At 53.0% G+C, this 11,135-nt stretch overlaps 1 protein-coding gene across 1 annotated transcript; it reads right to left on the minus strand.

Annotated features, from left to right (window-relative positions):
- Positions 1-577: 577 nt before the first annotated feature.
- Positions 578-9,956, minus strand: KIF22 (kinesin family member 22; the record flags this gene model as incomplete). Its single annotated transcript, XM_019635005.1, has 13 exons — positions 578-719; positions 810-869; positions 968-1,180; positions 1,679-1,743; positions 4,346-4,514; positions 4,961-5,129; positions 6,717-6,849; positions 6,958-7,111; positions 7,252-7,482; positions 7,576-7,785; positions 7,991-8,145; positions 8,239-8,366; positions 9,696-9,956. Coding segments are annotated over 13 exons (1,999 nt in total), but the record flags the coding sequence as incomplete, so codon positions are not given.
- Between the last annotated feature and the right edge of the window lie 1,179 nt (positions 9,957-11,135).

An 11,135-nucleotide genomic window follows, 5' to 3' on the forward strand; every position in this document is an offset into this window, starting at 1 on the left:
AGGACACACAAGAGGCTGGAGCGAGAGCGAGCGCGAGCGCGCGCGCGGCCAGCGGGAGGGGGGAGGTACGAGAGGGACTCTAGCGGGAGGAGGGACGGGGGAGCCACCCAGCAGCCGGAGTCGTCCCAAGCGCGAGACCCCTGAGACGGCCGCTGATTGGCTGACGATGGCGCAGGTGGTGGGCGCGCGGGAGACAGGACGGCTTCTCTCCCCCCACTTCAAAGAGTTCACCCCCCTCTTTCCTCCACCAGCAGCCGTTATTTCGCGCGCACGCGCACAAAACCGCTGTTGTTGACGAACGGGAGAATAGGGGAGCGCGCTCCGGGGGTACGGATGGGGCGGGGCCAAACTGAAAGCGCGCGCCCGCCTAACGGTCGTCGTCCTCGCGCTTTCGCGTAGGGTTTTTGACGCCTACCGGCCACCGTCCTTTTCCCCTCCTGCGGTTTATTTACAATCCTGTGTGGCTGCTCGTTTTCCCAAAGATGGCGCCCAGAGGAGTTACCTCGCGGGTCTTGTGCCTGTCCCAAGGCAGTTACACCCCCGGCCCCGCCCCGAGTCTCAAGAATCAGGCGGAAACAACGGAGTTAAAACTGTATTTATACAAGAATTGGTTATACAAAGACTTAAGAAAAAAAAAAGGGGGGGAGAGTGAAGAGAGGAGCCGGTAGTTAGCAGGGACCCCAGCGCTGGCCGGCCGCGGCGAGACCCAGGATGTTCGCCTGCAACGGAGAGAAGCGGAGAGAGCAGCGTTAGGGGCGGGGCGGGGCAGGGCACCAGCCGGGAGAGGAGGAGTCAGGCAAGGAGCTCACCTTCAGGAACGACTCCAGCTGTTTCCCTGACATGACTTTCACCCGCTCCAGATCCTCCACCTGGCAGGACAACACCAATGGGAAAAGGGTCTGGGGGCACCGGGCTCCTTTTCCCCACATCCAGCTCTGTTCCACGGCTGCCTTCCATGGGCTGTTACCTGACTGAAGGGGCCGTGGAGCTCCCTGCAGCCCACGATGAGCTGGGCCTTCTTTTGGCCAATGCGCTGCAGGCTTCGCAGATCCCGCGCTGAGCCCTCATTCAGCAGCTCTAGTATCTTTTGGCGCCCATGGGCCAGTAGCTCTGGGCTGATCTGTAGCTCCCAGCAGTCCTCGGCCTTCTCATTAGGCTCTGAGGCATCCAGGTGCTCCAGCTGTGAGGCAGGACAAGGTGAGTGACCAAAACAGCAGTATGCTGTTCGACCTGCAGCAGCAAACCGCTGACTCCTCTGCTGAGGACAGGAGCCTAACAGCAGCCACTTTCACCACCCTCTCCAGCCTTTCTCCCTCCTGACAAGTGTCAGTCCAAAAACCCTTCCCCTCTGTCCAACCCAGCCTTTCAGTATCCTGGCTCAATGAACTCATTTTACCCAACTTGTGCAAGAATGGTAAGTGGCTGTGAAGATTGAACGAGTTAATGTAAAGCACACAATAAGCTTAAATCTGGTCCTTCATTTCAGAAAAAGAAAAAGCACATAGAAGGTACTCTAGAAGTGGCACCTCCCCCCAACCACACCACTGCAGTTTTTAGGTAATTCTTCCAGTGTTATTTCCTGAGTGTTGTCATGTTTTCCTGTGGTGCTCTCCCACAAGTGCGCACTGTCCCTTACTCCCAGGCTGCAGGTGTAGCCTCAGCCTCCAGCAGCTCTCACCTTTCTCTTCCGGCTTTTCTTCAGGATGTGGATTTCGGGATTCGGGGATGCTGCCTGCTCCTGGACTGAAAGCAGGAGTTGTGAACTGGGTCATTATAGAAGCCCCTTTTCACCCTCCTGGTGGCCACTTGCTTCTCCCATTTGATTTCCCAGTTCCCTTGACTGTTGTGTTTCCACATGACCTTTCTTTCTTACACCGCTATTTGAAAGTAACCTCCATTGGTCTAGCACAGCGGTTCTCAACCTTCCTAATGCCGTGACCCCTTAATACAGTTCCTCATGTTGTGGTGACCCCCAACCATAAAATTATTTTCGTTGCTACTCTATACCTGTAATNACACACACGGCCAGCCGAGTGGCTCAAGAGTGCGAGCTCTGAGCAACAGCTGTTCAAGTCCCGGCCCGAGCTGAGCTGCTGAGCTGCCAACGGTGGCAGGACAGCTCAGCTATAAAAAAATAAATAAAAGACACTGTGGACATCTTTGTTTGGAAGGGATACATCTGAGAGGCAGCCTCCAGTCTGTCTCTGTCCTAGCTCAGTTTGCAAAAGGCACTGACATGCACGCCTTCTCTATTGTAAGCTTGCTTTTCAGTTTGCTTTCGATAAAAAAGTCATTAAAAAAAAATTTTTTTATCATCAGAAACCACATGCAGAGAAAACTTAAAAAAAACCTCTTTTTTCTCCTTAGTGAAAAATTTTTATATTTAGAATTAGCCATCTGGACTTGGGCTAATTCTAAATATAGAATGTTCTAGGCACCATCCAGAGCATCCTAGTGGGAGCCAGTGGAACATATGCCACCTTCTCTCCATCAGGCCTGATCAGGGTGCTGACCTTGGCCACGTCAGTGTCACAGGGCTTCTTCATAGCCCGTTTAATCTGGGGCTTGCTGGCCTTGCCATCCACAATGAACGCCAGTGTGTCGCTGTCTTCTATCTTCTTCATGGCTGACTCCATAGTTAGGGGACATCTGACGATGGCACAGGGGTCAAACTTGTTTATCCTGGGATGCTCTTCCGAGGGTATTTGGGCTGCCTTCTTCCCTTTGGGTGCCATCTTAAGCCTCTTTATTTTTGTGAGGACTGAATGAACTGGAAAAAAATCTTATGAGGAGGGTATTTCTTTATTTTATGTTGGAGTATACTGTTCTCCTAACAGCAAAATTCAAACCTAGATCGCTTCCCCTCTAAAAATGTGCTTTTGGGCCAGCCGAGTGGCTCAGTTGGTTAAGAGCTCACTCAAGAGTTTGAGCTCTGAGCAACAGCGGTTCGATGCCCGGCCTGAGCTGAGCAGCCGCTGAGCTGCCAACAGGTGGCAGGATGGCTCAGCTTAAAACAAAACAAATAAATAAATAAATAAAAATGTGCTTTTAATGAGGATGCCAAAGTGCCTCCCTATTATGCAGCAACTAGTAAAGTTCTTGGCAGCTCTGCCTCTCCTTTTCACTGGCAGTAGCAGTGGGTTGTTGGGAGCCATAGGCCTCCTAGAAGTCAAGATGCTGGCACAAGCTGGCCAACACAGAAACAGCAAGACAACAAGGCGGACAAACTTCCCCTGGAAAGAATTCTTAAATGTTTTGCACATAAGAAGTAAGGTATTCCCTATTGGCAGATGGCCTGTTTCAAAAACGGCCTCCGTTCCTACATCTGACAAACGAAGCTAATTATACCATTTCTCACTTGTGATTTACAAAGTACTCAGGCATCTAGTTTTCATTTGATCCTCATGGCAATCCTGAAAGCCAGTAGCAGCAAGCAAGTAGAAATCTGCAGGTACACTTGCTGAGAAAACGAAGGCACAAAGAGGCTCACTGACTTGTCAAAAACAGCCAAGGAGCCTCTTCTTGCCTATCTTCTCCCGTGTTTGTTTGTTTGTTTGTTTGTTGAGAACAGACAAAGATGGCAGATACAGAAGGACTTAAGAAAGCTCAGTGATCAATACATGGGGAAGTCTGTGGTGATATAGAAAGAATGTAGACTCTGGTCAGACAGAGCCGAATTTAAATTCCAGTTCTAACACTTACTAGCTTGTGAATTTGAGCAAGTGACGTAACATCCATGTTCCCCATTTCCTTGTCTATAAAAGGGGTGGGGTGGGCGTTGGAAGGGCTTAATGAGGATTAAAAGGAGTAACATGTAAAATTCCAACACAATAACTAGCATATAGTGGGTAGGTTCATTACTCAAGTTAAGAAAGACTGGGTTTGGGCTGGCTGAGTGGCGCAATGGTTAAGAGCTGGCTTGGGATGCCAGAGGACCCCAGTTCGGATCCCACATATGAGGGTCAGTGACACTGCCCTCTACAGCTAAGATGCTGAACAACAGCTCAACCTGGAGCTGGGCAGCCGTGAGTCGCTGGCGACCGCGTTGGCTGCAGCCACTGCTGCAGTGGGTTGCCATGGGCTACCGTGTGTAGCCATCAGCCACCGTGAGCGGCCGTCCAGAGGCCAGCGACTGATCTGCCTCGCCCAGGAAGAGCGCATTGATGGTGCCAACTTGGGCCAGTGAATCAACATCCTCCACAACTAGACTGAAGAACAGAAGGACAGCAACTTGTCTGTTCCCCTTCCCCCAATTCCCCAATAAAAATCTTAAAAAAAAGGACTGCTGCTCCTAACACTTCCCTCCTGAGGTCTCAGCGACCTGGGCCCCCACAGCCAAACTTACTCAGTTGTAGAGGTAGCACCACGGCCTTTTTGAGGGGCTTGGCCACCGTGACCGCGCGGCGGGCAAAGGGTCGGAGCACTGTGAGGGAACAATTCTCTTTCTCTGTTGAGTCCACAGCCTCCTGGGCCAACACCTTGGCTTCCAGCTCTTTCTGCTTCATCTTAAGCCTCTGATGGGAAGGATCAGGGGGAGAGGTAACCCAGAACCAACTTCAGGGCACCTTGAAGGATAGTGGACTAGGAAAGTGAATGAGCTGGGCTCCAAGGCCCAAGGGCAGGGTGGGGACCAGTGAGAGAAGCTACCAGGAGACAGCTGGGTCCCAGCCTAATTAAGGGCCTTCCAATGATCAGGGCTGCCCAGCAGTGGGACAGCCTCTCTGAAACACTGGAGGAACTATTCAAGCAGAGCTAGGAATTTTTCCTCTCAACTGATCTCAATTATTTTTCAAAGTTAAGCCATATTTAGGACATTCAAGCAGAAGCTGAAACACTGAGGGATTCCAGTGTTGGGTGGAAAATGGATGCTGGTCCAGCCTTTTAGTGTCCACCTCCATCTGAAGACCCTCATTGCTTCTCAAGGCCAATAGGAATCCCAGCCCCCACCTCTAACACTTACTTCAATCTCCAAATCCTTCTCCTCCACTGTCTTCATAAGCAGCATACGATCTCGCTTTGGTGTGCTCAGCAGAGGGGTCCCTTTGGTCCCCTGGGAGCCCAGCAAACGGTCCAAGCTCAGGAGGCGCTCCAGCATGGCTGGGTCCATGCTACTTAGCTTCTGTAGGGGGCTGAGCAGACAAAGAGGTGACTCCCCACCTACCTCTTCTCTCATCACCCCTCATCATGCCTTAACCTGGTGTTAACTTGTTGGACAACTCTGAGCAAGTCACCGAGATTCAGTGGAGTGTGGGGATCTCAGGGATGCTGCGAGATCAGATGAGAGCAAGCATCTGATGAACACCTGACTTCCAGGTCTGTGGGGCCTGTGGGCCTGTCTAGGAGGAGGAGCATTCAGGGAAGCTTCACAGCGGAGGTCATGTTCAGCAGGGCTCTGAGAGCCCCCGAAGACCTCAGTGCTGCCCATCCTCCTGACTTAATATGAGCAGAATAATGCCGAATACTTGTTTCTTCAGTCTGGAATCTGTCCCCTCACATCTGATCTCAGTTATCATTCAAAGTCAGTTGGATGCTACCTTTCCCATAATGCCTGTTTGGCTACGTATCCTCCTTCCTACAGTTTGAACTATCTCCTCAGAAACAGGGACTGCCTGTCCTTTGTGTGCAGGTGCCTGGGAAGCACAGGATCCAAACATGTGGGTTAACATCAGAAGCCACTTCTCCCTTCCTAGCTTTCCCTTACCGCTGTGTACCACGTACGTGGCCTCATATCCCTATGCCCTGTCTTATTTCTCTTCTGAAACGTGAGCTCGAGGGCAGGGTCTATGCCCCATCTCTGAGCACCCCCGTAGAGTGCCTACCTGGCATAGACCTTGCCTGCTCACATGTAACACAGATGTACAAGTACGTGTGTTTCTCTGAGTTGTGCACACAGGAGAGGGGACTGCTGACAAATGGCTTGGGAAGGACATGACAATGAGGGGTTTCTGAGTGAACAAGCACCTTTCAAGTATGTCATCCTTCCTCAGCTACAACAGCCCCCTGGGCGAGAGTGTGCACAAATCCCTGGCCTCCTCACTTCACCTGTGCTCAGGAGTCTTAGGATTTAACAGTGTAAAGAGGCTTTATTTGGGCTCAGGGTAGAAACAGGGCAAAGTTAAAACTGCCACTGCTCCTTGGAATTAGGGAGACATAGAAAGCAAGGTCACCCAACAGAGGTGACCTGAGGGTTAGTGCAACTGGGCCATGAGAAGGGGCTTTCAGAACTTGGGGTGGGGGGTTGGGGGGAGGAAGGCACACACACAGAAGGGACTCAGAGAGGCTTTGTTTGGGTGGAGGGTAGAAGCAGGGCAATGTCAGGAAGCAGCTGGCTCCGGGGAGAGTCAAGGAGGGTTGGACTGTAACACACAGGCTGAGAGGCCTCAGCGAGACAGCTCTCTCCATCTCTTCCTTGTCTCTTATCCTTTGGACCTGAAACACTCTATACAGATTATTCCTTAAACCAGAAGCAAAAGTGCTCATCCTTGGAACAGCTGTCCACAAATGTGAGGTTTCGCTGACTGCCTGAAGGGGTTGGAAATGGAGAGGGAGGTGACGAGGTGCTCAAAGAGGAGGCCTCCTAGGGCCCCACGCAGCCTCGCTGAGGAGGAACAGGCTCGCAGCTCAAGGATCTGACAGGGTGAACCCACTGCTGCTCTGCACCCAAGCCAGACCCAACAGGACAGGATTATGTCCCAGGCCCCCACCCCTCTGCTCACCTGAATTTCTGAGAGGCAGAAGCTGGAGGTGCTGGGGACTCAGGATTCCCAGGCTCCTCTTCCTCGGGGCTTCGGGCTTTCTTTGCCTCTGAAGGCCCTAGTTCTTTCTGAGACAGTTTAACAGGTGCCAAGACTACGGAGAGGTGGGAGGATGGGGGTGTCAGCCTCTGTGCTATTGTTTGTGGACTCAGCAACTCCCCAGCCGACCAGGCCTTTCCACTCCTGCCAGCCCCGTCCTCACCATGAAGCTGGAGGCTCTCATTGGTAAAAGGTCGGTTGATCACTTCCTTGGACCTGGCAGCAAAGTTGAGAGCAGAGAGCGTGTCTAGGTAGAAGCATCGCTCCGGGGCGATGTTGGCAATCAGGATGCTGTGGGCGGAGCCACCTAGAGAGTCCTGAGGGATGGGGTGGGGCAGGAGGGCTGTCAGAAGCCCCCATGGCCAGGCCTTGGCTGCAGTGCCCCACCTCCCTCCTCCCCCAGCAGGCCTGGGAACCCCCTTCTTCAACCCCTTTTGCCCTGAGATGGTGGCCAGACCTGGAGCAAGCGAGTGAGCTTGCTGTCGCGGTATGGCACGCGGGGGAGGCCCTGGTGCAGCGCGTCCACCACCTTGCCCAGCACGAAGAGGGAGGTGTTGATGGCCCCGCTCTCCTTCAGCCGCAGCCCCTTGTTGCCCGTGCGCCGGTTGTCCTCCGATCCAGCCAGGTCAATCAGGTAGAGCTTCCCCTCCCGCTGGCGAAATGGAGCCAAGCGTTCCCGCTGGTCCACCTGAGGTACGAGCGAGGGCCCCGGCTCAGCTCAGGCAGCTCAGCTCAGGCCTGGGGGCTGCCCAGGACCCCCCCACCCCCGTCCAGGCCTCACCTTTACCAGGAGCACTGCGTGACTGCGGGAGGAGCGCTGGTTCAGGCGCGTGGCTCCCACAGTCCGGTTTCCACTGGCTGGCAGGAAGTGCCGCTCAAAATCGGCAAAGCTGGCAATGGGCTTCTGTGTGAGGCCCGGGATCAGGATGTTTCCCCGACAGTCTTCTCGGATCACCAGGTCTCCCGATGCGGGGTCCAAGAGGTCTAAGACCTGTTGGAGCAGTATAAGGTGGGCCGGTGTTCCAGACATAGGCTGCTTACTTCCCGAGGATTAGCTTCCTCTCTGCCGGATTCTCAGATGTACCACCTACTACACCATCTTGGCTCCTTGCTAGAGCAGAGCTTCTTCATGTTCTAGAACTGGGTCTTATGTTGACCCTTTGTCTCCTCCCTCCCCAGCCAGAGCAGGGACTCACCTTTTCCTGGTAGATCTCTAGGTAAGACATAGTGACCGAGAGGGCCCATGGCCGGCCCTCAGCACCCTCCTCCCGTGTGAGCTGGAGGAGGTCCATGAGAGCCCGGGGAATCACTCCAGGTTGCTCTGGGCTGCCCAGCATTGTATGTGTCTTCCCTGGGGAAGGAGTGGAAAGAGCCATGAGACTGATTTTCCTCCCCACTCCTGAGCCCTCTCTGGCCCACAGCTGTGCCCCTCTGACTCCCTCACCTGCCCCTGTGGGCCCATAGGCGAGCACACTGACATTCTGCCCTTCCAGCAAGTGCCTGAGGATGGGCTGTACGGATCCTGAGTAGATGTCCTGCTGGGAGCTCCTCTCGCCATAGAAGGCATCAAACCTGTGGGCAGGAAGAAAGGTGGGACTTAGGGATGGTTCCAGTCTCACCCAGGCCTTGAGGATAATACTGGCCTCGAGGATAATACTGGCCTCTGATTTAAAAAGAGTCTCTATCCCTTTTCTTACACAAGACCTTAGGAAGCACCCACCTGCCCCATCCCAGTCCCTGCACTGGTGTGAGGAATAGAGACGAGTCTGCGGTCCCTGCTCCTGGGAGCTCTGCAGACGAGTGAGAGGGAAGGTACCATACTTTGCTGTGATTCGGGAAACAAAGATGAGAATGCACTAGAAGCAGGAACTGATTCTGCTTGAGGAAGAAAGATTTGGCCAGAGGAGAGAAAGATTCTCCACGTTATCAAAAATAGCACACTGACAAGACATGGGATAGAGAGGCAGGACTTCTCAATCCTTCTCACGTCACAGTATTTATAAAGTAAGATTCATGCACCACAATGGAGGTAGCAGAGGAGGCTGCTGATGACCAGCTGAGACTCAGCACACATCTGGTCCACTCACTGCACTCTGGTGGAGAAACTGTGGTAGAGGCCACATCCAAGGTCAGTGTAAGTGGAAGAGGGCACGAACTGGGCGGATGAGGCGCGAACAGAACTGAAGCCAGACTTTCAAGGGCCTGGCAAAGAGTGGGCACACGTTTTGTGAAAAAAGCTGGACAGTAGATATTTTAGGCTTTGTGGGCCACATAGTTCCTTTCACAACTATTCAATTCTACCAATGTAGGCAAAAAGCAGCCACAGACAATATGTAAATAAATGAGCATGGTTATGTTTCCATAAAGTTTTATTGATACAGACTCCTGGTTGAATTTGACCTGCAGGCTGTAGTTTGCCACCCCCTGGCCTAGAATGACAGGGTACGGAGTCTGAATTTTAAATCTCTAATGGCATTTTAAAGTAGCCGCCCTTGTGAGTTCTGTCCCCCAATCTGGGTGGTCTCCTCGGACACCACCCAGCTACAGCCTGGGTTAGTTGGCTGCTTTATGCCCCTCCCCCAACCCTCCCCACACCTCCTAGATCCTAGTTGGGGCTCCCCTGTCACCTGAGCTGCTTCTTCCCTGTTTTGTGCCTATTTCCCCCACAAGACTGTGAATAGTAAGGTCGGTTTGAGTGGCCTCCAGTCTCTCCCCATAGTCTCCCTCAGAGGACCTGTCACAGTGGGCAGCTGTGCACACTTCTGAACAAATGAAGGTATGGTGAACAGCGCTGTGCTAAGGAAGGAGCAAGGATCCTGAGGAAGCAGTTCTGAGGAACTGGGAACATGATGGAGTGAGCAGGCCTGGGCGGGTGGGAAGGAGGGGTGGCCTGAACCTTACTGGTATTTGAGAGTCTCCTGGTGATTCCTCCAGTTGGCGATCTCTAGAGAACAACTGTCCAGGCCCCGCACACAGGGGGTGTCATCTGCTCCAGCTGTTCCATCCACAAATGGCCGCAGTCGCACAGCCACTCTTACTCGGGCTGGAGGCAATCGCCGGGCAGCTCCCACCTTGCTGAGCCGACAGCGACCAGCTCCTGGAGGCGAGAAGGTGAGTTTTAGTGTGGAGTATGGTGGGGCACAGCAGAGGGAGGGCGCAGCTCTGCTGAGAGGCAGAGGCAGGAGAGTGGCAGGGAGGAGGCATTTGATGGAGCTGAGCTCTGAAGGATGAACAGGAGCAGGCCAGGCACCCCCGGCAGAAGGACTGGCACATGCAAAGGCGTGGAGGTGTGGAAGTGAGATCCCTGGAGAAACAGTGAGGCAGGACTCTGTGTTCTGTTGGCGAGGGTGAGCAGAGGAGGGCAGGATGGGAGACAAGGATGAATCAAGTACGTGGTCTCAGGCAGAGTGTGAAGGAGGGAGACTCTACAGGTCAGGGGCTGTGAACCGGCCATCGTGTCCTTGGCAGACAGCAACACTCATTAAGCAATGCCCATATGCCAGGCACATTACTCGTCATGGTGTCCCTGAGAGAGAGATCCTGTCAGCCCCATTCTCTCAGGGAAGAAGCTCATAGAGGGCAGCAGCTCTTATGAGCACCTTGGCATTTTCCACCTGGGGCCACGTGGCCATTACTTCCTCTTGAACCATGTTGTCTCATATATTTTGTCTTTCCGCTCGTGAAAGGAGGAGTAAGCAGAGCAAAAACAATACAAACCCCCAGCATCTTAACAGCAGAACGGGGGCAGGGAAGAAGGCCCGTAGGCTGGGGTCCTGGGGCTTCCACTGGGAGGGCCAGTGGCCACAGCTCACTTCAGGGGAAGTCTTTCCTCCCTGGCCATGCTGTGAGTGTCCACAAGCTTGGCCTCATTGCTTTCCCTACTCTACAAGTAGGTCCAGTGGGGTGCAGACTATAATGTGCACAAAAGTAACCTGGACGATCTAGTTAAAATACAGATTTGGCTTCGGTCCCTGGGGCGATGCCTGAGATTCCGCATTTCTAGCAAACTCCCAGGTGATGCTGCTGCTGCTGCTGGGGCACACTTTGAATTCCCGAGATGTTACAGACCAGTACTCTGTCACAGAGCTGTCCTAAGGGTGAAAAGTTAACATTTGCCCCCCACCTAAAACCAGTCAAGGAACTTCCTGTCTTTTCTGTGCTTCTGTTTCTTACCTGGGGTTGATAATACATACTTACAGGTAAACACACACACACACAAATACACATACGCACGCGTGCGAATTCCAAACTGTTAATGATGGCTTTCTCTTGATGGGAGATTATGTGGGCTTATTTTGTATGTTACCCAATTCTGTAATGCTGTAATGTTTGCAATAAAAA

This window comes from Hipposideros armiger, unplaced genomic scaffold (assembly GCF_001890085.2).
Source record: "Hipposideros armiger isolate ML-2016 unplaced genomic scaffold, ASM189008v1 scaffold_2642, whole genome shotgun sequence".
Classification (NCBI taxonomy): domain Eukaryota; kingdom Metazoa; phylum Chordata; class Mammalia; order Chiroptera; family Hipposideridae; genus Hipposideros; species Hipposideros armiger.